This window comes from Centrocercus urophasianus, unplaced genomic scaffold (assembly GCF_019232065.1).
Source record: "Centrocercus urophasianus isolate 14NV4802_14NV808 unplaced genomic scaffold, USGS_Curo_1.0 seq_41, whole genome shotgun sequence".
NCBI lineage: Eukaryota > Metazoa > Chordata > Aves > Galliformes > Phasianidae > Centrocercus > Centrocercus urophasianus.
Genome location: NW_024884989.1, coordinates 4,979,590 through 5,003,886, shown reverse-complemented (window position 1 = coordinate 5,003,886; position 24,297 = coordinate 4,979,590). Strand labels below are relative to the sequence as shown.

At 59.4% G+C, this 24,297-nt stretch overlaps 8 protein-coding genes across 14 annotated transcripts; 5 read left to right on the top strand and 3 right to left on the bottom strand.

Moving 5' to 3' along the window:
• The first annotated feature begins 6 nt into the window (after nt 1-6).
• On the top strand, nt 7-1,763 carry LOC122168255 (probable low-specificity L-threonine aldolase 2). Its single transcript, XM_042833443.1, has 4 exons — nt 7-285; nt 358-495; nt 578-770; nt 911-1,763. The coding sequence occupies exons 1-4, from the start codon at nt 34-36 to the stop codon at nt 1,240-1,242; spliced, it is 915 nt and encodes a 304-aa protein (XP_042689377.1). The 5' UTR covers nt 7-33; the 3' UTR covers nt 1,243-1,763.
• A 422-nt stretch (nt 1,764-2,185) lies between these two features.
• AFMID (arylformamidase) lies at nt 2,186-5,519 on the bottom strand. 2 transcript variants are annotated; one of them, XM_042833444.1, is made up of 11 exons: nt 5,391-5,515; nt 5,204-5,294; nt 4,969-5,073; nt 4,851-4,899; nt 4,572-4,657; nt 4,426-4,498; nt 3,998-4,095; nt 3,654-3,732; nt 3,293-3,428; nt 2,806-2,910; nt 2,186-2,642 (listed from the first exon to the last, which is right to left on the bottom strand). In XM_042833444.1, the coding sequence occupies exons 1-11, from the start codon at nt 5,433-5,435 to the stop codon at nt 2,613-2,615; spliced, it is 897 nt and encodes a 298-aa protein (XP_042689378.1). In that variant the 5' UTR covers nt 5,436-5,515; the 3' UTR covers nt 2,186-2,612. The 2 variants fall into 2 exon arrangements, with proteins under 2 accessions (XP_042689378.1, XP_042689379.1); XM_042833445.1 differs by lacking the exons at nt 2,186-2,642; nt 2,806-2,910 and adding an exon at nt 2,917-3,078 and having other exon boundaries at nt 5,391-5,519.
• A 265-nt stretch (nt 5,520-5,784) lies between these two features.
• On the top strand, nt 5,785-8,382 carry TK1 (thymidine kinase 1). Its single transcript, XM_042833340.1, has 7 exons — nt 5,785-5,892; nt 6,142-6,173; nt 6,243-6,356; nt 6,436-6,529; nt 6,623-6,712; nt 6,796-6,915; nt 7,037-8,382. Exons 1-7 carry the CDS (start codon nt 5,827-5,829, stop codon nt 7,193-7,195), a joined length of 675 nt encoding a protein of 224 aa, XP_042689274.1. The 5' UTR covers nt 5,785-5,826; the 3' UTR covers nt 7,196-8,382.
• Nucleotides 8,383-8,620: 238 nt separating this feature from the next.
• Nucleotides 8,621-10,805, bottom strand: SYNGR2 (synaptogyrin 2). Its single transcript, XM_042833328.1, has 4 exons — nt 10,695-10,805; nt 10,163-10,400; nt 9,832-9,971; nt 8,621-9,760 (listed from the first exon to the last, which is right to left on the bottom strand). Exons 1-4 carry the CDS (start codon nt 10,794-10,796, stop codon nt 9,563-9,565), a joined length of 678 nt encoding a protein of 225 aa, XP_042689262.1. The 5' UTR covers nt 10,797-10,805; the 3' UTR covers nt 8,621-9,562.
• Nucleotides 10,806-11,243: 438 nt separating this feature from the next.
• On the top strand, nt 11,244-17,666 carry TMC6 (transmembrane channel like 6). Of its 2 annotated transcripts, none has more exons than XM_042833319.1 (21): nt 11,244-11,295; nt 11,768-11,853; nt 11,960-12,078; nt 12,165-12,293; nt 12,416-12,574; nt 12,657-12,762; nt 12,833-12,929; nt 13,018-13,272; nt 13,508-13,698; nt 13,769-13,913; nt 14,074-14,229; nt 14,387-14,562; nt 14,674-14,755; nt 15,045-15,142; nt 15,287-15,382; nt 15,729-15,804; nt 15,987-16,120; nt 16,341-16,517; nt 16,620-16,698; nt 16,821-16,898; nt 17,150-17,666. In XM_042833319.1, the coding sequence occupies exons 2-20, from the start codon at nt 11,798-11,800 to the stop codon at nt 16,890-16,892; spliced, it is 2,403 nt and encodes an 800-aa protein (XP_042689253.1). In that variant the 5' UTR covers nt 11,244-11,295; nt 11,768-11,797; the 3' UTR covers nt 16,893-16,898; nt 17,150-17,666. The 2 variants fall into 2 exon arrangements, with proteins under 2 accessions (XP_042689253.1, XP_042689254.1); XM_042833320.1 differs by having other exon boundaries at nt 17,131-17,666.
• Nucleotides 17,667-17,760: 94 nt separating this feature from the next.
• On the top strand, nt 17,761-19,553 carry LOC122168190. Its single transcript, XM_042833322.1, has 3 exons — nt 17,761-17,932; nt 18,316-18,853; nt 18,982-19,553. The coding sequence occupies exons 1-3, from the start codon at nt 17,895-17,897 to the stop codon at nt 19,090-19,092; spliced, it is 687 nt and encodes a 228-aa protein (XP_042689256.1). The 5' UTR covers nt 17,761-17,894; the 3' UTR covers nt 19,093-19,553.
• An 800-nt stretch (nt 19,554-20,353) lies between these two features.
• LOC122168189 lies at nt 20,354-23,077 on the top strand. The gene is made up of 6 exons (XM_042833321.1): nt 20,354-20,511; nt 20,712-20,775; nt 20,995-21,017; nt 21,139-21,271; nt 21,627-21,797; nt 22,109-23,077. Exons 2-6 carry the CDS (start codon nt 20,761-20,763, stop codon nt 22,814-22,816), a joined length of 1,050 nt encoding a protein of 349 aa, XP_042689255.1. The 5' UTR covers nt 20,354-20,511; nt 20,712-20,760; the 3' UTR covers nt 22,817-23,077.
• On the bottom strand, nt 22,146-24,267 carry ARL16 (ADP ribosylation factor like GTPase 16). Of its 5 annotated transcripts, none has more exons than XM_042833327.1 (5): nt 23,917-24,267; nt 23,723-23,838; nt 23,153-23,585; nt 22,427-22,639; nt 22,146-22,336 (listed from the first exon to the last, which is right to left on the bottom strand). In XM_042833327.1, the coding sequence occupies exons 1-3, from the start codon at nt 24,265-24,267 to the stop codon at nt 23,414-23,416; spliced, it is 639 nt and encodes a 212-aa protein (XP_042689261.1). In that variant the 3' UTR covers nt 22,146-22,336; nt 22,427-22,639; nt 23,153-23,413. The 5 variants fall into 5 exon arrangements, with proteins under 5 accessions (XP_042689261.1, XP_042689260.1, XP_042689259.1 ...); XM_042833326.1 differs by having other exon boundaries at nt 22,146-22,639; nt 23,153-23,276; nt 23,349-23,585; XM_042833325.1 differs by having other exon boundaries at nt 22,146-22,639; nt 23,153-23,253; nt 23,349-23,585.
• Between the last annotated feature and the right edge of the window lie 30 nt (nt 24,268-24,297).

The following is a 24,297-nucleotide window of genomic DNA, read 5'->3' as shown; positions in this document are numbered from 1 at the left end:
GTGACAGCATCACCCGAGCCACGACTGGGGCTGATGGACTGGAGACTGAGGGACAACAGACGGCAGGGCAACCTCCCTGCAGCTCTGCTGCCTGCGCAGGTCGCAGGGGTCCACTCACAGGCTCTGTCAGACCTTCCTGACGGCACCTTGGATCTGGAGCAGCTGGAGCTGGCCATCCGTGAGGCCCATGGCAGCCGCTACCACCCCCGCCCTGAGCTCATCTGCCTGGAGAACACGCACAGCTCAGCAGGCGGCCGGGCGCTGCCTCTCACCTACCTGCAGCAGGTGGGAGCTGCCGGCAGGGCTGGAGGGTCCTCACGGCACAGCACAGCTCACAGCAGCTGCGCCCCCACCCAGGTACGTCTGCTGGCTGAGCGCTACGGGCTGCGGGTGCACGTGGATGGAGCACGGCTGATGAATGCAGCGGTGGCCCAGGCCGTGGAGCCGGCCCGCATCACCCAGCACTGCGACTCCGTGTCCCTGTGCTTCTCCAAGGTGAGCTCACACAGGGAGCCCGGGGCGGGGATACGGTGCTCAGGCTGCGGGCAGCGCTCACACCACATTCCTGGATCCGCAGGGCCTGGGTGCCCCGGCTGGGGCAGTGCTTGCCGGACGCCGGGCATTTGTGGCGGAGGCCTGGAGGGTGCGGAAGCTGCTGGGAGGAGGGATGAGGCAGGCGGGCGTGCTGGCGGCTGCTGCCCGCATCGGATTGGAGCAGGCAGAGGAAACACTGCGCAGAGACCACGACAACGCCCGCCGCTTCGCTCAAGGTAACTCAGCTTCCTCGGGACATTTGGTGCCCTCAGCATAAACTCGCTCCCCTGCAGGTTCAGTGTGCAGCTGCAGAGCCGGGTCCTGTTGCAGATGCAGTGCCTGAGCAGCCTCCTGCTGACAGCCTGCACCTCCACAGGCATCCAGGAGCTGAACTCGCCTCTTTGCTCTGTCAGCCTGGCGGCTGTAGAGACGAACATCGTGATGGTGGAAGTGAAGGGGCTGCCCCCAGCAGAGCTCTGCACATACCTGCAGGCAGTGAGCGAGGAGGAGCTGGCTGAGACGGGCTGCACTGTCAGCGTCCTGCTGTTCCCCTGGTCGGAGCGCACTGTCCGTGCGGTCTGGCACTGTGATGTCTCAGCCCATGACACTGAGCTCGCTCTGAACAAGCTGGGTTTTGTGGCCAGAAAGTGTCAGGAGAAGCTGGCCCAGGGCCGGGGCCCCGGTCCTCGTGGCACAGGAGAGCACTGAGTGCCTCCTCCCAGCCCCGTGGGAGAGCCATCCCTGCTGGGCTGCAGCAGGCAAGCATGTGGGCTGGGGCAGCTGCTGGCAAAGGGGCTGGGACCTCCCACAGCGTGCTCCAGGCATGTTCCCAACCAGCTGCAGCACCATCTCCACCCCTGCAAGCCAGCATGCAAGCCCAACCCTAGGGAGACCGCAGTTCACAGCTTCCCAAAAGAGCACCACACCTCCTGGGGCAATTTCTTTCCCAGACGAGCCCACAGCTCACACCACCAGCCTGGCCATGCCAAGGCCGCTCGCCATCCAGCATGTGCCATCCCAAGCACTCCAGTCCTCAGCCCACAGCAGCTGGGACTGCCACGGCCCACACCACACAGCCAAAGCAGGACAAGCAGCATCCGGGGCCTCTGGGTCATGCTGCACAGGAACAGCAGGGCAGGAAGAGTTCTCTGCAGCCTTCTGTGCTCAGCACAGTTCTTACTGGTCTATTGAGGCAACTGAGGTCTAAATAAACATTTTTTGGCAATGCAGAATGTTTTTTTCCACCCAAAGATGCTCCTCCCCTTACTCTGCAGCACGGATGCTGCCAAGGCCTGGAGGTCTCCATGGAAGAAGTGCTCCTGAGAACATGCAGGTGCCTCACAGACACAGGAACAGGGCTACTTCCCAGCAGCAGAGCTCCTGTCTGACCAGGGCTGTCCCAGGCACAGCTCTGCCTGCCTGCAGGCAGCTCCTGTAACTGCTGCTGTTGCACCCCTTGACAGTGGCTGTGTTGCTGCAGGGCCCCTCTGTCCCATGTGCACAAAGAGCTGAGTGGTGCTCTCCCTACTGCCTGACACAGAACTGCCCTCCTCAGGACCCAAGCTCTGCCACAGAGCAGCTTCTCTATGCATGAGCTAAGTATGCTCAATAGCTGAGCACAGTTACACGTTCCCAAGATTTCCACCCAGGCAGCACTTATTCCTATTTTATTTTGTATTGGCAATTAGCAGCTTCAAGGAACAAACTTCAACATCCAGTCAGCAGACAGACCCACAGCAGGCAGTCAGCTCTGCTCACCACAGATGGTCCAGCTCAGAGAACATCCACAAAGCACAGGAACACCTCAATGAAGGAATATCATCACTGACACTCGCCTGTGCTAACTGGAGCTCTCCTGCTGTGAGGGCATGCTGCTGGCAGGCTGGGAGGAGCAGTGGAGGCTCATCTGCCCCTTACAGAACCAAAAATGGTATCTTGGTGCAGTAACTGCTGTGTGCCACAGGGGCCCCAATGGGCTGGAAAGAGAAAACAAGGACAAGCACAGGGCAGAGTGCATGAAGGCTGTCTGTCACTGCACAGGGCTGAGGTTTCCATCTCCAGTTTGTTCCAACATGTCATCAAGCTCTCGCAATCATGTTCAGAATCACCTGGCATGAGGAACCGAATGCTGTGAATGGTGCCTGGCCCCACAGCGCCTCACGCTGGGGGAAAACACCCATAGCAACTGCCCTCCCTCCCGGCCTGGCAGCTCTGAGCTGTACTCAGGACAGCAAAAGGTGGTGGCTGCAGGAGAGAGCCTCTCCCCCTTACCTGAGTGAGGACATAAGTTTCCTCTGACAACTTCTCAATGATGTCAAAGTGATCCACGCTGGCAAGATCCAACAAAGAGACAGACCAACCAGCTAAGCGCAGAGCCTGTGGACAGATCAGTGCTGGCAGGGGGAACCCCAGCTGGGCCCCACAGCACAGAACGAGCAACGGCTCAGCAAGGACCAGCATTCTCCCCTGATGAGGGTGGTCATCACATCAGCAGCAGAAATAACACTCTGATACAGCACGTGAGGTCTTCATCACCAGAGCTGACTGGAAGAAAGAGCTGGGCCCAATGGCAAGAAGAGGCACCTTCCCAAAGCAGGAGGCAGTCCTGATTCAGCATTGCAGCCCCACTCTCTTCTTGGCAGCTCTGCATTACCAGCTCAGAAATCTCCAAGCAAGAGCCCACTTCACTTAAGGGTTTGCAGAGGGTGCAGAGCAGGTCTAAGGAGGGCAGCCCACACAGCATCCCTGCATAGCTCACCTGGCTGTACTCCTGTGACTGCCTGCGGAACTCCGGGGAGTCGTGCTGGGCCACAGCCACAAGCACCTCACAGGATGCAGCCACAGGCACTGTTTGGGTGACACACAGGATGGGGCTGTTCCTCTGGGCCACTTCCCTGGGGAGGAGACACTGCAGTCACAGCCAGCGTGTGCCTGTGTGCACCCCCACACCCTCAGCAGCATGCACCAGCAAGACAGAGGGTGCAGGGCCTGCATGCATGGGCAGAGCAGGCTGCAAAGCTGCTGGTGTTTGCCCACAGGCTGTGCTGACCAAAGCCACACATGCTCACAAGCTGCCCGTGCCCTTTTCCATATGCTGTTCCTACCACAGACGGACTCACAGGCTCATGTTCAGTGCATCATTCACGTAGGTGTGCAGAAGGGGCTCCAGGTCATACACACCGCTCACCAGAACAGCTCCTGCAAACACAGATGTGGTGGGTGAGTGGCTCTGCAATTCAGGCCTCCTCATGCCTAAGTCCCCATGGCTCTAGAGCAATAGAGGGAGGCTGCTGGGCTGCAGCAGGAGCTCAGATTCTTCTTCCCCCAGGACATGCAAGATGCAGTCAGCTGAAGCAAGTGATCAGCTTAACAGATTGCAGAACAGTAAAGCGGAAGATGCCCGGGTGCAGCCCCCTGGTGCTGAACACCAGCCCTCCAGAACAGGGGTCTCTAAAGGCACTACCTCTGATATCTGGAACCACTCCAAATTCTGTCCAGTCTGTGGACAAGACCATGGCTGCCAGGTGAGCCCCTGCCGAGTGCCCACACAAGTAAATACCCCTAGAGAGAAAGAGCCATAAGCACGAAGAAAGAGCGCGTCACATGCTGGGGACATCCCAGTTGCAGTGCCCCAGGAGCTGCAGACTGGCCATATTTCCCAGTCCACCAACTGAGCCATTGTACAGTGAGAAAGGATTGCAGTCAGTGGTGCTGCACCAAGGCACTGAGGTCTTAATCATAACTCAGGGCTTCCCCATCCTGTTTCTGTCACAGCCACCCCCATGCAATAATCCACCCAGGGAGCAACAGGGACACAATCTGAGACCAGACAGAAGCAGTAGAGGCTGCTGGCACAGGAAACAGGGACACCGGGCACTGCATGCTGCCCACCTGATCCTGTGGTATTGCTTCACCAGGAAGGCAAGGCTGCGCCGCACCTGGAGCACCATTGCATCCATGTGACCTGAACAGAGTGCAGAGCCAGATGGGCACCAGGCCATCGGGGGAAGTCATGCCCCCCGTTGGGCCCTGCCTACCTTTGGGAGCGATGTCGTAACCCATGGCCACCACTGCAATGCCCTGCGACAGCAGCGCAGGGGCTGCGAAACCCGACGCGTCCTTACTGTGGGGGGGCGGAGAGAGAGAAGCTGCCGAGCTCCAGGGGACAGATAGATGTCCTCATGGAGCTGGCTGGGATGGCCATTGGGTCCAGGATACCAAAGTCTGGGTTTAGTGTTGTTCTCTAGAGAAGGAAGATGTAAAAGAAGCCTGGGAGCTCCCTTCTCAAGGGAGCCCATATCAGAAGTTTGTCTTACCTCAAGCACTGCCAGTATCCACCATGGATGTAGACAAAGACCGGGAAAGCTGCACAGCACAGCACAGGTAAGCACACAGACATGACCTCACCCCCCAGTCACCGTGCTCACCACCTACTTTCATTAGAGTCCGCAGGAAAATAAATGTCGAGCTTCTCCCCATCCCCATCTCCATAGGGGACGTGCAGCGAGGTCTGTGCAGCAGCCTGGGCCTTCTGCGTTCCTGTGGGGCCGGGGGAGAATCAGCCCGCAGACCGTATGCAGCACCGCAGCTCCGTGCTGAGCTCTGCAGGCCCGGGTTGGGGCCGTGCCCATTTCGGTGCCGCCCGCCGGGCCCGGCCGCACCCCCCCACCTGCCGTCATCACATCGATGTGGGCCCGGATGACGCTCTCGCTGTCCATACGGCGGGACCAGCGGCTGGGCGAGTATTGCTCCTCCAGCTCCTGCGGGCACACGAACGCGGGGCTGCACGGAGGGGGCGCCCGGACCCGGGGCACAAAGCAGGAGGCTTCAGCCCGGCCAGACCCCGCGCCCCGCACCTCCAGATCCATGTCCTGCCACCGTCCCATCTTCTCTTCAACCATCCGGCTCCGCTGCCGTTGGCGGCTGGGCCGGGTCGGGGCACTGGGCGGGGCCGCCCCTCGGCCATTGGCCGCCGGTTGTCGGGTCTGGCCGGGCAGCGGGGCCGAGCTGAGACCTCTGACCCAGCGGACGAAGCGATGACGCCAGAGCCTCGCGCGAGGCACGCCGGGAAGGCAGCTCGCTCCGCGGAAGCGCGGCGAAAAATGAAAATTCTCCCGCCTGCGCCCGGATTGGTCGGCGCTGCGGGGATAACTCTGCTCGGATTGGCCGGCGGCGGCGATCCATGGGCGCGAGGCTGTCGCGGATTGGCCGGTCCGGCGGCGCGCGCGCGGGCTGTGAGTCGTTCAGTCGGTCGGTCGGTCGGTCGGTCGGTCTGTGAGCAGCGGCGCGGCAATGAGTTGTCTGACCGTGCCCGGCGTGCATCCCGGCTCACCCAGCCGCCCGCGTGGGCAGATCCAGGTACCGGTCGGGGCGGGGCCGCTGGGTGTGGGCGGAGCCGGGATTGGTGGGGCCGGGTCCGCTGCGAGGGAATGCCGAGTCCCGTGGCTGCGCGACACCGGTAATGGAGGGCCGGGCCGGGGGATGTTTCGGTGCCGCGGCTGTGCGGGGCGACGGGGCGGCCGTGCCGGGCCGGGTGGGGGCTGAAGCGCTGCAGCGGGGCGATGGCGGTCCGGCTCTTCACCACTGACCGTGTGGCTCTGTCTCCAGGTGATCTTCGGCCCCATGTTCTCTGGGAAGAGGTAAGGCGGGGCGGGATGGGCTGGGCTGCAGCAGGCTGTGGCTGGGTCTGCTGACTCCTGCTCTCGCAGCACAGAGCTCATGCGGCGCGTGCGGCGCTTCCAGCTCGCTCAGTACCGGTGTCTGCTGGTGAAATACGCCAAGGACACCCGCTACTGCACCACCGGCGTCTCCACACATGACAGGTGGGCTATGGGCAGGAGGATCTGTGCCCGTGGACCTGTGGCTGGGCTGCCTGGCTCATCCTCTCCTGTTCCCCTTCAGGAACACTATGGAGGCCCGCCCTGCCTGTGCCCTTAAGGATGTATACCAGGAGGCTCTGGGCTCTGCGGTCATTGGCATCGATGAAGGGCAGTTTGTAAGTGTGTGGCCTGGGGTGTGCACTGCTAAACCTGGAGCAGAGCACTACCCCTTCTTCCTCCTGAAGCTGCTGTTTCTGTACCTCTTGTAGTTCCCAGACATTGTGGAGTTCTGTGAAAAGATGGCCAACGCTGGGAAAACCATCATTGTTGCTGCTCTTGATGGGACTTTCCAGAGAAAGGTAGAAATGCTTTAGTTTTAGTACAGCAGCTGCACTGGGAACTACCAGATTCAACCAACAATACAGCCTCTGTCTCGATGCAGGCTTTTGGGAGCATCCTGAACCTGGTCCCGCTGGCTGAGAGCGTGGTGAAGCTGAACGCTGTGTGCATGGAGTGCTACCGAGAGGCCTCCTACACAAAGAGGCTGGGAGCAGAGAGGGAGGTAAGTTCCCTTGGAACACAAAGCACTACAGCAGCTCCACCTTGCCAGCTCTGCTAGTCTAGAAAGGATCTTCTCAGGTAAGCTGATCTCTGCAGAGTCATTCTTCTGATTTCCTTGATAGGTTGAAGTGATTGGAGGAGCAGACAAATACCACTCTGTCTGCCGAGCTTGCTACTTCCAGAAGAGGCCTCAACAGCTTGGGTCAGAAAACAAGGAGAACGTGCCCATGGAGGTGAAGCAGCTGGATATGCCAGCCTCACGGAAGATCTTTGCTTCTTGATTGCTGCACTCTGGTGTGGGGGGGGGGGAGGGAGAGGATACAAGGAAAGAAGCTAAAAGTTGCAGCTCCTGGACTTCAGATCTGGCTTCCCCCCCCTTTATCAAAACTGTTAAATGCCATAGCTCTACCTGCCAAACCAAGCTGCTCTTCCTCTGCTCCAAGTGCCAGGAAAGAGGGCAATCAGCTGGACCTGATGCCAGGGAGAGCTGAAAACAGAGTCTGACTAAAAGGGAGTTGCTTTCCCAGAACGTGGAAAAGAGATTTAATTACTGATGCTGCCATACAAACATGCTGGAAAGCTGCCACACCAACCCAGGCTGTGGGGCACTGACAACTTGCCTGGTCTGCCCTCCTGCTCCTGGCACACGTTCAGACTCGCCACCGGTAGCCAGGTAACTTGCCTGCAAACAGCCTTTTCCGTGTGCTGCTGCTAAATTCTGGGTTTCTTACAACAGCATACAGTAACTTGGCTTCCGAAAGCCACTTCCTTTTTAATACAGCCTGAGGAGATGCCCCTTCCCTTTCTATGCAACAGTGGCACAACTTCAACTGACACAGAGCAGCATCCTGGCCCTTTGCAGTCTCTTAACAATTGTGTATAGCCAATTAGCTTGCTGTTAAATTTGCTGTAAATACATGTTTTTTTGTTTTGTTCTTAAATGGAGGAGGGAAGAAGGAAGGCTTGTCAGCCTGACTCCTAGGCTCCTTCTAGCCTTTGAAATTAAAAAGGATTTTCTACACAAGTTCAAGCTACATGCAGCCACTTCATAGGGCTTAAGTGACCTGAGGAAGTTTGGGGGAATCAGGAATTAAACTGTAGAGAGTTGGGCTACTGTTCCTCTGAAGATCCAGCGACCTGGGAAGGGGTCTCTGCTTTGTATAAAGTGCTTTTTCTCATCAGATTCCTTGAGCTCTGAGCAGTAGCTCTTGGTTCTGTTTGGGCTTTGTCAATCCTCTCTCAAACACAGTGCTCTCTACAATACTTGTTTACTACTGTGCTGAGGAGCAGGCAGCTGCCCTCAAGGACTCTGAAACCCCACTTCCTTTGTGTTAACTAAAGCAATTACAGTCATGGTGTTCACAAACCCTTGTCAGGCCTGGGCCTTCCTTTTAGGCATGAGGAACAGGCAGTAGTGCTTGTATTCTAGATTAACAAATAACTTAATAAAATTGCCTGTGTCTTTTCAGAGCAGTCTGGTGTGTGGCTTTCCTGCTCACAAAGCAGCAGTGTGTGCTGGCTGCTGGTCACACGGCACTGATGTTGCTCAGGCTGTCCTGAGGAGCAGCAAGCCTTGCTAAAAATAGGTGCTGGCGTGAGCTTGTTGTTGATAGCACAACAGGCACCAGCTCCACAGCTGCCCCCCAGAACCCCCCCAAGCACACAGCACAGGGGAAGAACCCAGTTCTTCAGAGAAGAAACACAGGTGGTGGCTAGGTGAAAAAGTTTATTCCGTTTCTACAGTGATAAAGGCATAGCTGAATATCAGCCCCAGCAGCTACAGCTCACATACCTCACGCTGCTGCTGGGAACAGCTTCACAACAGGCACAGCAGCACACAACCTGAGACAAAGCCACGGCCCACGCGGAGGCACAGCACGGCACCCAGCCTGGGGCAGTGGCTGCTGAGCAGGGCACGGCTCGGACAGCAGCGAGCAGGGCATGGGGAGACCCAGCAGGGTTCAGAGGGAGACAGACACAGGGTCTGCAGTTGGCAGGGAGATGCTCTGGGGGAAGGGAGCTGCCCTGCTGCGAGCCCAGCACCCACCCCTCCCACAGATCCCAAACCACTGAGTGCCAGCTGCTCCCGTGCAGGCTCTGGGGAAGGCACAGCACAAAGGTGCATATTCAGAAGATGAGGCTTTGGCATCAAGCTCAGCCAGCAGCAGCTGAAGGAGGAGAGGAAGGCACGCAAACCCAGTGGCAGGCAGGAGCTGGACTGCCCCGCGCAGCTGTGCTGGGACAGATGCTACAGCAGTTAAAGGTGGCACCTGGGGACTGCAGTCAGCAGAGTTGGCCAAGGCAGCAGCACTGGGAGGGAACAAGGGGTGCTCACCATTACTCCCCCAAAGGCACAGCAGTGAGGCTCGGGGCTCTGCCACTCCAGAGCACCAACCCCCCACCCCCCAGGGGAGCTGGCTGTGCACAGCAGGTTCTACTCAGCCATCACTGCTTCACAGCAGGGAGCACACAGCCCCACGACAGGCACCAGGCCCTACCCTCTGCCCCGGCATCCACCCAACCCCCAGTGGTCTTCACACAAAGCAACCATCACCCTCCTGCCCTCTTCCCCATTCAAGTTATAGGTCCCTCCCTTCCCACCCCACGAGAGAAAATTGCACTTGTACAGCCATCCCTGCGGGCCGGGTTCAGTACACCGGTGGTGGCTGGTAGCCCTCGGTGGCATCTGTGGTCTGGGTGAAGGGCGGCTGCTGGTAGCTGTCGTGGCTGATGTTGGGGTAACTGGAGTACGGCGTGGAGACCTCTGACGAGGGGTCGACGTAGCTGTGCGCAAAGTCCTCCACCCCCATCTTATACCGCTTGTAGGCGAAGGCGATCAGGAGACCCTGCAGAAAGCAGAGCCCGTCAGAGCCTGGCACGAAGCAGAAGACCCCTGCAGAGCCCCCTCAGCACTCACCCATGAGAAGATGGAGAAGAAGCTGAAGGTGATGGCAGCACGCGCCGAGTCAGCCACGATGTGTACATCCTCATCGTGCGTCCAGGCCCACTGGTTGGTCAGGAAGCAGAAGCCGACAAACCAAAGGAAGGTCCAGAGCCCTGCGGGGGGAAGCGGGCGTGAGGGCTGCATGCTGCTGCTGCCAGAGCCCTGCTGCTCCCGGAACCCCGTCGCTCCCCGGGGCTGGCAGCACACGGCCTGCAGGCACCGTGCCAGCAGCAGCTCCCTGCGCCAGGCACCGCGCAGCCACGTCATGGGACCGCCATTGCCGGGAGCTCGGCCCAGGCCGTACCCGAGAAGCCGAGGTCGGCCAGCACCAGGTACTTGCGGTCGGTGGCGTTGCTGATCTGCGGGAAGTAGGCGTCCACCATGAAGAAGAAAATGCAGGCCAGGAAGGCGAGCACGCCGATGCCGATGCCGTAGCGGCAGGCGTCCTCGTTGCGGTTGAAGACGCAGTAGAGCTGCGAGGAGCGGGGCGAGTTGGTGTAGCCCTCCCCGACCAGGCAGGCGAACACGATCAGGGCGAACACCTGCGGGGCGGCAGCGGCGGCGTCAGGGGGCGGCCCCGGAGCAGAGGGGCCCCGTCGGGGGCTGCCCGAGCCCCGCACCGCCCCGAGCTCAGCTGAGTGCCCCGTGACTATGGCCGGGCACGGGGGGAAGGCCGCGGGAAAGAAAGTGAAGGCTGCGGGAAGGGAAACACAGCCGCACCGGGCCGGACCGGGCCTCGGAGACGGGGGGAAAAGGGAAAGGGAAAGAGAAAGAGAAGGGAAGGCCGGGTTCGGCCGCACGACACAGCAGCGCAGGGCCGCCCCGGCCGCACTCACCGCGCTGGCGATGCGCGCCAAGACCTGCGGCTGCTGCACGAAGCGCACCGGGTCGAAGGCACCGCCGGCTTTGGCCGCCCCGTACGCGCCGCCGCCCTCCATCGCGCCGCCGCCGCCGCGCTACGGCCGCTCCTGCGCGGCACCGCCCCGAGAGGGCCGGGCGCTGCGTCCGCCGCCACCTGCTGGGCCCGCCCCGCCCCGGCTGGTGCTGGGAGGGGCTCCGGGGCTGGGGACCGGCGCCGGCGCGGCGTGCGGGGCTCTACGCGGTAGCGCGAATCTGCCCCGCGGCCCGGGCTGCGCGCGGCGCGGCTCCCGGGATCCGGCGGGCACCACGCGAGCCCCGCTCCTCGTGACCGCCCCGCGCCTCCCGGCGTGCTCTGTGCCGCGCCGAGATCCGGCCCCGCGTCTGCGGGTGCGGTTTGTGTGACTGCCGGCGGTACGGAGCGCCAGAGCGCCCTGCCCCGCGCCCTGCCCGCGCCGCTCGTTGCCGCCCCGTGCCTGGCACCGGGAGGCGCACACGCGAGACGCCGCTGTGCCGTGCCCGCCGCCCTGGGACGCCGCGGGAAGCTCCGGACGCGTCTGCGGCGGCCGCTGGAACCGGGTGCGCTGCCGCTGGTGCAGGGGGAGGGCGGCGGGTCGTGGCCCGGGGCCTCTTCCTGCCCGCAGCCTTTGTCTGTGCGGGGCGGGGAGGGGACGGGGACGAGGATGGGGACGGCGCTCAGCTCCATAGGGCCGTCAGTGGTGGCGGCCGGGATCCGCAAGGAGAGGAACGAGCTTTGTGCTCCGGCCTCGAGTGCTCGGGACCTGGGAGCGGCTGTTCCGCTGCATTGAACCGATCCGAGCAGAGCGCTGCGGGCTCTCGGCCCCCGGTGGCCGCGCCTCGACGAGCGCTCGCCCCGCATCTTTCCGTGCGCGCTCCTCCCCCCTTCCCTTCCTTCCTGTCTCGCTGCTCGCTCAGCACCGGGCCGCGCGCCCCCTGGGCCGGCAGGGACCCGGCGGACCCCCGAGGACCCTCAGCTCCGGCTCTGTGCCACCAGGGGGACGCGGGGCTGACGGCAGCGTTCGCTGTGCAGGCAGCGTACGGGAGACAGCGCGGCTCCAGGATGTCCCAACTGCCTGCCTTCACTCTCCGAGTCCCTGAGAACACTGAAAGCGATGGGTGAGTGCGGGCTGAGCACCGCGGGCAGAACTACTCCGCCCACAGCTGTCCTGGACCTTCACCTCCCCCATAGCCGAGTGGGGGTTTCAGCTTTGTGCCCTTGCAGCCAGGAGCCGAGCCCGGACAATGAGGGAGCCCTGCACAGCTCCTTCTGCCAGCTCATCGAGGAGCAGAGCAGCCTGGTGGCAGGAGCAATAGAAATGGAGCTGCAGGAGAGGAGCAGAGGTACAACACAGAACTGCAGCAATGTGGGGTGGGGGGAGACAGTCCTGTACATCTTGGCTCTCATCCTACATCCTCTCTCTCCCCAGAGCCCTCGGCTCTCCTGTTCCCCCTGGACCCCATGGCCACTACTGGACTGGAGCCCGAGCAGGGTGAGCAGCACCCTGGCTACGCCACCACCCTGCGAATCCTGGCCAACATGCCCAGCCGCACCATCGGTGAGTGCCACCCCCTTCCTGTGCCACCCCTGTGCCCCTCCTGCTCGGGCTGTGCCGTGCTGTGAGCCCTTCCAGGAATTCTCCCTAAGGCCGCCCATCCCAGTGCTGTGTTCCTGCCGCAGGGCGCAGCCGTGGGGCCATTATCTCTCAATACTACAACCGCACGGCGCGGCTGCGGCGTCGGAGCGGCCGTCCATCCCTGCAGCAGCTCAGCCACACAGCACGGCCCAGCCTGCGGCAGTATGACCTGGAGACCGACCCGGCCCACGCCACGCTGGCAGGTGAGCATTCTCCTGGAGTAGGGCTCAGGATGGGCGTGATGAGTCTTGTTGGATGCATCCCTCTGAGTTTCTGTGCCTTCAGACAAGCAGAGCCTGCTGGCAAAGGAGCTGTCGAGCCTCCCACCTGCGCAGCGTAGCCAAGTGCTGCTGGAAGTGCCTCTCAGCCTGGAGGAGAAACGCAACCTCCGGTAGGTGCCTGTTGTCTGGACTGGGCTTCTCCCAGCCTGGGATCCCCCTGATGCCCCCTGTTCTGGGCAGGAGGCAGCTGAGCCAGAAGAGGAGCACTCCGGGGCTACGCGCCCACTCTGCAGAACCCACCTCTCCATGTGCATGGTGCCAGGACTGCATCGTGCTTGTAAGTGTGCAGCACAGTTGCCAGAGCTGGTGGTGATGGAGGCTGTACAGCTTCAGGATGCCCTTACTGTGTCCCCCACGCTCCCCAGGGCTGCCGGACCCTCTGGTACAGGTTCCTGGCACTGGTCCATGCCGCACAGCCTTGGCACTATGCCTTGAAGCAGATCAGTGGCCGCTTTGGTTCCAGCGTGCTCTCCTATTTCCTCTTCCTCAAGACGCTTCTGCTGTTCAACATCATCTCCCTCCTCCTCCTTTTGGTTTTTGTGGTGGCCCTGCAGGCTGCCTATCCCCCTGCTGTGGCCAGCCCCCATCCCTTCACTGGCCTCGAGCTCTTCACCGGAGCGGTAAGTGCCACAGTGTTGGTGCCCTGCTGCTTGGGAGCTGTCCCCAGACTTATCCCTGCTCCATGTCCCTGCATCTCGTGCCATGGGGATGCTCTGGTCTGTGCCCTTGTCCCCACTGCTGCCCTTGCCCAGGGCATTGTGCCATACAGGCTGATGCTGACCCCATACCAGGCTGGGCAGAGTGCTGCTGGCACCAGTGAGTTCACTACAAGTACTATTGTGCATTTCCCCACAGGGCTCCTTTACTCACTCACTGCTGTACTACGGCTACTACAGCAACACCACCCTGAACGCCCCCTCTGCCTCCAGCCCCAGTGGCAGCACGAGCCCCTCCAGAGCCACCCAGCTCCCATATAACATGCCACTGGCATACATGTTCACCATTGGAGCCTCCTTCTTTGCCACCTGCATCCTGCTGGTGTACAGGTGAGCAGCACTGCCAGCACTGCCTGACTGCCCAGCACTGCTGCCCTGACTGCCCTGTTGCCTCCTGCAGCATGTACCACTCCTTTCTGAAGAGCTACCGCGTGGGCAGCTCCACGGGGGTCCTGGCCATCAAAATCTTCTCTGCATGGGACTTCAAGGTGGTGCAGAGGCACTCGGTGAAGCTACAGAGTGAGAACATCTGCACTCAGCTGAAGGTGAGGAGTGGAGTTGCAGTGCTACATGTATGCCAATCCTGTGCTGCACCTTTGTGCAGCGGCCCTCCAGGTCCCACCTGAGCGAGCAGGATAAACCGTTGCTTTAGATGCAGACCCAGCTTACGTTCTCAGCCACCCTGGCTGCTCTGCTGTCTTCCAGGAGCTGCTGGCAGAGCAGAGATTGCGTTCCTGCCCCCTGAGCCTCCCCCAGCGGCTGCGACACATTGCTGTGCTCCTGCTTGCCTGGCTCCTAGCACTGGGCACGGTGCTGGGCTGCGTGGTGGCCTTGTACTACTTCTCAGAGCACATGCACATGGTAAGCACAGCACCAGGTGAGGCAGAGCAGTGATGGCAGCTCCGCTGCACCTCCCTCTTGCTATCAGCATTGTGCTTGCTGCTGGGAGCAGTGGGGTTGAGCCCGTGGCTGGCACCAAGAACCATGCAGCCGTGCTGAGCCAGGCACCACTCACCAGGTGCAGCAGGAACAGGGAGCTGCAGCAGGCAGTGCGTGGCAGCAGGAAGGAGTCCTGCTGGCCTTGCCGCTCGTCGTGTCGCTCCTCAACACGCTGATGCCCCGCTTCTACAACCTGCTGGCAGCGTGGGAGAAGCAGGATTCCCCAGAGGCAGAGGTCTACGTGGCCATCTGCAGGTAGGGTGGGGAGCCTCCTGCACCCCAGGTTTGCTTTACCCTCCTTTCTCGGGGCTCAGCTTTGCTGTGCCCAGGGCCCAGGGGCTCCCCATCCTTGCTCCTGCTCCCCAGGAACCTCCTGCTGAAGATTGTGGTCCTCGGCCTGCTCTGCTACCAGTGGCTAAGCCACAGACTGGTCTGCTCTGCCAAGGAGGTTGGTACTGGCTGACAGTGCAGGGCTGAGCAGGATGGGATGGGGATGTGTGCCCTGCATTGCCCCTGGCCCAGGGAGTGCAGAGCAGAGCTGGGGCAGTGCTGTGGGCAGGGGTCACAGGTGGGGGCTGTGCTGGACGGTTTGCATCTGTGGTGGGGAGAGGGATATAGGTAGTTGGGGAAGGTGGGCAAGAAAGAAAGAAGTTCCCCACCCTTCAAATTCCCCATGAAGAGCCATAGAGGTGAGCAGCTGCACTGCCTGCCTGGCACTACCACACTTCTACCCCCAGTGCTGGGAGACGTGTGTGGGGCAGGACCTGTATCGATTTGTGGTGATGGACTTCATATTCACTCTGCTGGATACCGGCTTTGGGGAGCTGCTCTGGAGGTAATGTGTCCCAGGGGGGCCTACCAGCATGGCCCTTCGCTCCCCATTCCAGCTGGGCTGGCTCTGCCTCAGCACACAGAGGCTCTGCAGCTGCCCAAGGGTGACGGGTGCACAGCAGCAGTCAGCAGAGCTCTCACTCCCTAGGCTGATTCTGGAGAAGAAGCTGAAGAGTAAGCGGAGGCCTGAGTTTGACATTGCCCAAAATGTGCTGGAGCTCATGTATGGGCAGACCCTGACCTGGTGAGACATCTCCAGCCCAATGTGGCTCATCCCCTGCCAGCCAGCGCTCATGGTGCTCACTGCTGTGAGCCCTGCTTCGTGCCACCCAACGGGTCCTGGTGTAGGCAGCTGCAGAGGCTACACATCCACCAGGGGTCAGTGAAACCTCTGCTGTCTGACCTGCTGCCAACCCTGATGTGTGGGATGTGCCACCGAGCACAGCCTGTGCAGCCGGCCTGGCATAGGATGTTGTGTGCTTGCTCTTGGCTTTGCGAAACACTGACTGCAGCTGGTACCACTATCCTGGTGCTCCTGAGCCCCAAATTACTCTCCTAAGCAGCTCAGCTTGTCTCTCTCTCTCTCCCAGGCTGGGTGTTCTCTTCGCACCACTCCTGCCAGCAGTACAAGTAGTGAAGCTGCTGCTGCTCTTCTACATCAAAAAGGTGTGATTGCGTCTGCCTGAGAGCAGTGCCCTCCTTGCAGAGGGGCAGAGATGCTGCTTGGGTCCCTCAGGTCTCAGCTCCCAGCTGTTGGATGGGATGGGGACGTGAGGGGGTGCAGCTGCCTGCACTCACTCCTGGGGTCACACTGTGGGAGGTGACAGCATGCTGCTCCTTGCCTGCAGACCAGTTTGATGCAGAACTGCCAGTCTCCCAGCAAGCCCTGGCAAGCATCTCATATGAGTACTGTCTTCATCACGCTCCTCTTCTTCCCGTCCTTCTTGGGTGCAGCCATCTTTGTCTCTTACACAATCTGGTGGTGAGTATTCATGGGCACAGAGCCACATGCTGCCAGGGGCAGCACCTACAGGGATGGTTGGCGATGAGGCCCCAACCCAGCTGATGGGGCCCAGCCCTTACAATTCCTGTAAATAGGAGCCAGGGCAGAGCTTAATGTCAGGGGCACTGCCCGGCCACTGCCCTGTGCCCAGCCATGCACTCCCAAAGCAGTTTCCCACTGACTCGCTCTGCCTGCTCAGGGAGAAGCCATCAGAAACCTGTGGCCCCTTCCGGGGTCTTCAAACCATCTACCAAACACCGAAGGTCTGGGCGGAGCTGCTGGAGGAGTCCAACCCCAACATCGCCTTGTTTGGCTGGATCCCCCAGTACCTGCTGGAGAACACTGTCTTCCTCTTCTTTCTCACTGGGATGGTGCTGTGAGTATGAGGCTGAACCCTACACACACCTTTTGGGTTCCCCCTGCTGCTTCAGAAGCCCTGAGCCCCAGTGACACCATCCCTGCACACCTGTCATTGCAGAGCCGTCATCTATTTCAACATCCAGGTGTTGAGAGGGCAGCGCCAGATCATCTGCCTGCTGGAGGAGCAGATTGCCAACGTGTGTGAGCTCTGTGTGCTCTGAGCCCCTGTCCCTGCAGCTCAGGGCAGTTCTGAGCTCCAGTGGCTCTGGGAAGAGCACAGCCCGCATGGCTGCTCACTGCGGTGTCTCTGCTGTTACAGGAGGGGGAGGATAAAAAATTCCTCATTCAGAAGATTCACTGCATTTATGACCATAAAGTGCGCTGTGCTTGATGCCAGGTGAGGCCCAGACCCAGGGGAGAGCGCTGGGGGTCGGCAGGGCTGGGGGTCACTGTGCTCCTCTGCTCTGTGCTGGAGCCGGGGGATGGGAGTAGCACAGTGCAACTGTGGAGGAACTGGGACAGGGAACTGGGGGTGGTGGGGGCAGGGAGAGTATCATCCCTACTGTCAGCATGCTGACAGTATGCTGACACAGCTCTGCCCTCTGTGAATAACCCTTGGGGCTTCACAGGGACCTTCTCCTTTCACAGACCCAAGAAGGAACAAGGCAGAACAGGACAGCTCACCAGCAGGAACTGGAGCCAGCAGCTGTGTGGCAATGCCCTGGGAGCAGAGAACTACTGCACTCTTGAACTATTGCTCTCTCTGAAGCAGCCCAGGTCTCCTGGGCAGTGCTGCAGCACAGAGATAAGGGTGCTCCTTCCGGAGCCAAGAGCACAGCCCCACTGCTGTGTCCCAGCATAGCTCCATGGGACCGGCTTGCGCACACAGCTGTGCTTACAAACAACTCTCCATCATGCAAACTGCCCAGCAGCCTGGAAAAGCAGCACCTTGGATCCCGTTGGAATGGAGGTGGTGAAGTTTTGAAGTTTTCTGCCTTGGAAAGAAACCACCATGGTGTGTGCAGTGAGCAGGGCCGTGCAGCAGGATGGCTCGGAAAGAAACCATCATTCCCCCGTGCTTCGTGGGCAGAGAACACAAAGGCTCTGTTCGGGGCTGTCACCTCTCTGAAATAACCATTAAATGTCCCCATGTGGAGCCGCGGAAGGACGCTGTGTCGCAGTGCCATGTCAGCAGCCCCGCACAGTGGCGCTAAGAGAACAGAAACTAACATGACAGCTTGGGGCGGAGCAAGAGCTCCAGTGTTTTTTTTGCTGGGTGTAGCCGGAACCCAGGCAGCCCTGGCAGCTGCCAAGGACGCACCGAAAGCGTTTGGTGTTGCAGCACTCTGAGGGTGGGGGGGTGATAGGGTGAGGGTGGGCAGGGGACTGAGCCATGTCTGTGGACTCGCAATGCCTCAACAGGTCACCCAGGTACTGGGGTGTGGGAGAATGGGGCTGGAGGCACTGGGGGGAGATGGGGTTGGGTTATGGGTGGTGGGAGGATGGGGGTGGTCGGGACCGGGGGGTCTGAGAGTGGGCTGAGGGTGGTGGGGTAGGACAAGACTGGGAACGGGCTGGAAGCGCTCAGCCAGAAGTGGTGGGGAGGCTGAGGGGGGGCCAGGTCGGGGGAAGGGGGAAAGTGAGGCAAGACGGGCACCAGGCGGCCAGGGGTGGGGGGGGTCCAGGAGCAGACCGGACCGGAGGGGCAGTGACGAGGCCGGGAACTGGCCCAAGAGCTGTGAGACGGGATCAGACGTGGCCAGGTCAGGGAGACGCCGTTGTGGCCCTGCTCACGTGTGCTTTTCCCATGGCAGCACGGGGATTTCCTACAGCACCACGAAGGATGATTTTCAGTTTGGGCTCCTGCGGTCCGCTCCTGGCTCCAGACTCCCGGCTCGTGGGGCTCCAAGCCAGGCAGCAACGCAGCACAGCAGCCAACCGCCGGGTCCAGCTTCCCTTTTTTATACAGCTTGCAGCTTGAACGACATTCGTGAGTGTGTGAGGAAGCTCCGAGGCCAAATGGTGGGCTTTGAAAAGCAGCCCCAATTCCGCCTGCGGGTCGGGGGCCTGGAGGGCACCTTCTACGAAGGGCAGGAGGAGCTGAAGGAGTACTGTGAGGTGCTCTACCTGCCGCAGCCCACCAAGATGGAGGTGGTGGGCACGGTGGATGACGTGCCCTGTCTGGCCATGGGGCAGCAGCTCATCATCCTCGTTGCTGAGAGCGGGGAGGTGTACGCTTACGAGGAGGACACGCTGCACAAAGTTGCCAAGAATATGCAAGAATTCACAAAGATAGGGCTGCAGCGCCTGGGGAAAGAAGTCTACCACTGCGGAGAGCACATAGATTCACTGGTGAGCTAGAGGGTGTGGGTGAAAACCAAGGAAAGGCACGCCTGAGGGGGGGTGGGATGTCCAGTGCTGATGGGCACCGATCCCACCTCCATCAGTTCCTCACTGCGCCTGGGTTGCTCTCCTAACAGGATGAGGCGGAGCGAGACAAAGACCCGATAATCCAGGAGCTGAGGCAGAGCACTCAGCGGTTCCTTGAGGGAGGGAAGGAGGACTTCCAACGTCTCCTGGGCTTGCAGTAGAACAAACCTGTTGTTGCTTGTTGAATCTGCGCGCGTGACAAGGAGTGGAACTATTCTGCATTCCCAAGTGTTTAATCTGCCTTTCCTGTAAACAACTTCAGGGGTGGTGATCCCTGCCTGTCCCTGGGCAGCCTGTGCCAACAGGTCATAGTTGTTTCTGTGGAATTCTTCCTCATATCCAGCCTGGAATCGCTTCAGACCATTAGTTCTCATCCTGTTCTCATCCTATTCATCTTACCTGGAAGCAGAACACAACTCTCACCTCGCCACAAACTCCTTTCACAGAGTTGAAGAGACTTGTAAAATCTCTCCTGAGCCTTTGCCAGATCAAATCTCAATGGATTTGCCCTTAAAATTGCACTTTTAAAGGTTAATCATTGTGTAAGCCTGTGTCCTGAAGTGAGATTTTTCTTGCACAAACACAAACTTGCTTTAATCAAACATTAAAGATTTTAAATATACAGGATTTTGACTCATTCTTTTTTACCTATGTTAAGAGCGTGACAAACGTTTTGTTCTGCTGTGGTGCCAGCAGGCTTTCAGTCCTAGCAGGAGGGGCTTTTCCAGCTTCCCCATTGGCTAAGTGTAACAGAATCAAGAGGAGCTTCAAGAATTACTTTGTGCAGGCTGTCCAGTGAAGCTGAACCTGTCCTCATCACAGGAGGGGTGACAGTCAGGGAGCAAAGGCGTTGCCTCCATACCAGGGTCAGCTTGCTCCAGCTCCCAGCAGTGAGCACTCCCTCATTTAAAGCCCTCTGAGCACTGCTTGCTGGGTGGGCATGGCAACTCGCTCAATCCCCCCATACAGGGCAACGGGCAGAATTGGAAGGATACAAGCATGAGAAATAGAGTTGACATAAAGCCAAGTCACCAGCTAAAGCAGACCTCTGTAGGTCGAATCCCCCTAAAGCAGGTCCTCCACAGCAGGCTGCACGTCTAGGTGGGTTTGGATATTTCCCCATGCTCCAGATGAGGCCTCCACAGGGCAGAGGAGAGAGGATGAGCACCTCCCTTGCCCTGCTGGCCTTTCTCCTTCCTTACTCCAGCATGGTCCTACATGGCATTGAATATCCTTTGGTCAGTAAGGGTCAGCTGTCCTGGCTTTGACATCCACTTCCAAGCAGCTCTATGGAGACCTGCACCCAGGGCTTGGCGTACCAGCACCAAGAGAGTGCAGAGGGCACACCCTGCTTGTCCTGACAATGACGTCTCTTAGATTTGATTTCATTTATGGAAAAACGAAAGTGCAAAGAGCTCAACCACTCCCTTGCACAGTTCTCCCATTGCATATTTTTGGGGAAGTGCATTCTTAGAGCCGCCATATCAGCAGCGGGTTTAGAGGCACCAGGTTAGAGCCAGCACCGTGCCTCCCAGTGGCTGAAGGCAGCGCAGACTCTGAGGACCCTTTGCCTCTGCCAAGTAAGTGATGCTTTTTTAATCTGATTCTCTGTCAGGGAGGAGGGCAGTGGGATGGCATGGGAATGACAGATGTGCACAGCAGAGTGACCCCACCCCAAAGCTGGCAGCTCTGGGCTGCGTGTGGCATGGAGGGCACTCAGCCTTGGTGATCCTCACCTTGCTGCTCTGCTGACTGCTCTGACCTCACTGCTTTCCTACAGCCCCATAGACCGGAACCCAAGAACTGCAGCGCAGAGCTCTGCATACTCAATGAGCCAAAACCAGGTGGGTGAAGCCTGTCCCTTCTCTCTGGGAGACACAGAGAGATGTTCTCACTTGGGGACTGCTGCTGGCCACTCTGTAGCATCTTGGCCAGCAGGTAGCAGTGGTGCCATCTAGAGATGCTGCGGGACACCCCAAGTCCACGCAGTGCCATCAGGTGTGCAGTGGGGTTGGAGGGTCCATGCAGCACTGCATCAACTGAGCTTCCTCTCCCTCCCACAGGGTCCCAGCCACAACTCTTCAAGGTAAGATGGAGCCTCACGTCTCCTGTGCCCCTTTCCCTGGCCATGTGGGGGGGTGACTGCTTGCCCCGCAGATGGGGGTAACCCCAACACAGCCACCACGTGCTCCTTTCTGGTCCCACAGGCTTTTGGCATGGAAAGAAGAGAGGAATAAATTCCAGATGCGGATCAGTGGGAATCTCTTCATCAAGGAGTTCTTGGAATTGTTGGCTAGGTGGCAGCCAGTTGAAAACATCAAAAAGCAATACATGGAAAAGGTCAGTGCTTCACCACCAACCTGATGGCCCTTCTGTGGCCTCTGCACTGCTGTGCATCCCGTCCGAGGTGGGGGAACTCTGGTGGCATAACTCCCACAGCAGTGGCTCCATCGTGGGTGCGAGGGTCTGCAGGGAATGGAGTGGGAGCTCAGGTCTGTGGGCTCCCACTGCTCCCTGCTTGTGCAGAGCTTCTGCGAGGTGTGGAGAAACTGCACGGAGCACAGGATGCAGAAAGGGACCACGCAAGGCAATAGGGAGCAGCTCTCGGGGAGGGAGCAGCCGTGGCAGAGGCCAGCGCAGAGGCTCTACTGTGCATCCAGGGACAGCTCAGCACTGGGTCTCTGCTTGCCAACAGGTGCTGCACGCAGTGTTCTTCTTTGGAAGGCTGAATCAGAGGCAGATAGAACCCAACGAATTCCTACTCTCACAACCTTTCCAGAACCTGCAGGAGAATTATCCTCGATCATTCCAAGAGTACAACACCCACCTGCCCACCATGACACCATACTCCATCCTGCTGCAGTTTGTGAGTACTCCACACATACATGGTGTCAACAGCAGGGCTGGGGAAGGGCAGGTGTGTGACAAGTGCAGCATACTGCAGGCACATCCTGGCAGTGCAGCCTAGCAGGCAGCAAAACAGGCAGCAGGACTTCTATTTTTCACTTTTCAAGTCACCATGAGCTGTACAGACCAGCTGGTGCTAACAAACTCAGGGAAACAGAATTATTTTTATCTTTTAAGACCACACTCATCCCCTCTTCCTGCAAGATATTGACTGCTGGGGAATGAAAGAGGCAAGGAGGGGTCTGTACTGAGATCTGTGTATGTTCCCAGGGCAAGGAAGTAGCAGGCTGCAGCACCCAAGAGGAAATGGAGTCTTTCTTGCATGAATTTAATAGCGCTGTGGAAATAGCAATACAGCGTCAAGCACCCGGAATGAGGCCCAGTGAGTTCGTCTTCAGAGCCGCAGTTGTCGCTTACAGCTTTTACAGAGAACCCAAAAAACCTGAGAATAAAGCAGGCTTCCCTCTCTTCTATGGAGCATCTGTCTCCTGCAGAGGGCTGATGGAGAAGAAGATCATGATCAGCATCCTGTGCCTCAGGACGTGGCACAAGGCGGTGGCGTTCGCAGTGTACCACGGGCAGGATAACCTGGTCATTGTCTTCCCTGATGAAGTGCAGTGCCGAGCCTTCTGCTACAGCAATGGAGCCTTCATAGAAAAGCCACCCTGCGTGAACTGCAAGATGATGTATCACGTCAACTTCCAGCCGTATGAGGGTGACACCAGGGAAAACGTCCCATGGCCGCATGGAAACTGCGCTGAGAATGAGAGCCTGAGCAAGCTGCTGCAAGGCACGAAGGAGCTGCAGGAGAAGGTCGTCTCAAAAGACACTTCTGTGATAAACAATCCCCCACAGAACAACTACAAGGCCATTGAGCAAGAATTTGAAAACAACATACAACAAAATCTTAGAAATCAGCTTATCAGGCTGCTTCAGAACAAAAATCTTCCTCATCGTCTGCAGTTTTTTGAACCATAGTGAGTGCCAGAGAGGCATCTGCAGTGCTGTGTATCAGCACAACACCCCCAAGCCCCTGTCTTCCTGCATACTCCATGCCTCCAAACCCAGCTACATGCTCATGCCAGCAGGTTTTGCTCATCTAGGGTGAGGATGCAGCCTGGCTCTATGTCCTGCCAGCAGCACAGTGATAGGATATCCATTTGCCCCTTGCTAATCTCCAGCACACAGGGCTCTGCTTTTCACCTGTGTAAATAAACATGTCTGATTTTCAGTTATGTACCTGATGATTTGCAGCAGCACCTGTACATTGTGAAGCCCTCTACTTTTGCGTGGCTCCAGAGCCGACAGTCTCACCTGCAGGGACCATCCAGTTTCAGAGCTCCATCTTGCTCTGGATGCAAGCAGCCAGCAGGGCCCTCCCGCAGGTGGCACTCCCTCTGCTGGGGTCTCACAGCCTGTAGGGGAAGGGCAGCACACTCTGAGGCACCCTGAGAAGTGCTGCAGGATTGCTTGCAGACAAAGATGGCTTGGGTTTATGTTTCAGTTTTACCATGGAGTACCGAGGAGCTGCTGCCTGCCATCAGCCTGTCACACTGCACAGGTGCTGGGGCCAGGTTAGCTAGGGTCCCTGAAGGTGGCCTGAAGCCATTGCAGGACATCAGCCAGGCCGGTGCCATCGCGTGCACTGGTTTCCAGAATGGTGATGGGCTGCGTGGCGCAGGAGACAATGTCTTGCAAGCGGAACAGCGACTTCATCTCCACCAGTGACATGTAGCAGGGCAGGTCGCTATGACAGGAGGTGGCACACATTAACCACACTGCATTAACCTCCCACCCACAGCAGCACTGCACTATCAGGGCCCATCGGCCCCTTGGGCTGCTGGAAACGACACAGGAACCGCAGAGCCCCGATGCCCTCCTTACATCTTGTTGAAGAGGATCAGCACGGGCACGGCGGCGAGCTGCTCTGCGGAGAGGAGGGACAGCAGCTGGACGCAGGACGCGGAGACCTGGGTCGGGTTGGCCGCATCGATCACGAACTGCAGAGAGGGAAAAGACGCTTGGGGGGGCCCGAGGGGGGCAGTTCCACCCTGCAGCGCGGCCGGGCGGGCGCTCACCAGCACGGCGCTGCACTCCCCGTAGTAGCTGGGCCAGATGGGGCCCATGCAGCCGCCCAGCTCCCGCAGCGTCACCCTCTTGTGCAGCGTCAGGTCCGTCAGGTTCGTGCCCACCGTGGGCAGCGTGGCCGGGGGTTCGCCCAACTCCTTGGCCCCGTCCCGGGAGCACAGCTGTGCCGGTGCGTTAAGGACGGGCCAGAAGCAGCGTGCGGCACGCCCCCACCCCGGCCCCGCGCCCCGGGACCCCCAGCTCGCTCGGATATTGCGCAGCCGCTTCCCCAGCAGGCTCTTCCCGACGCCCGTCGCCCCCAGCAGCAGGCACGTGGGCCCGGGCCGCGCAGCGCCCGCCATCCCCGCCCCGCCGGAAGCAGCGCGCGCCCC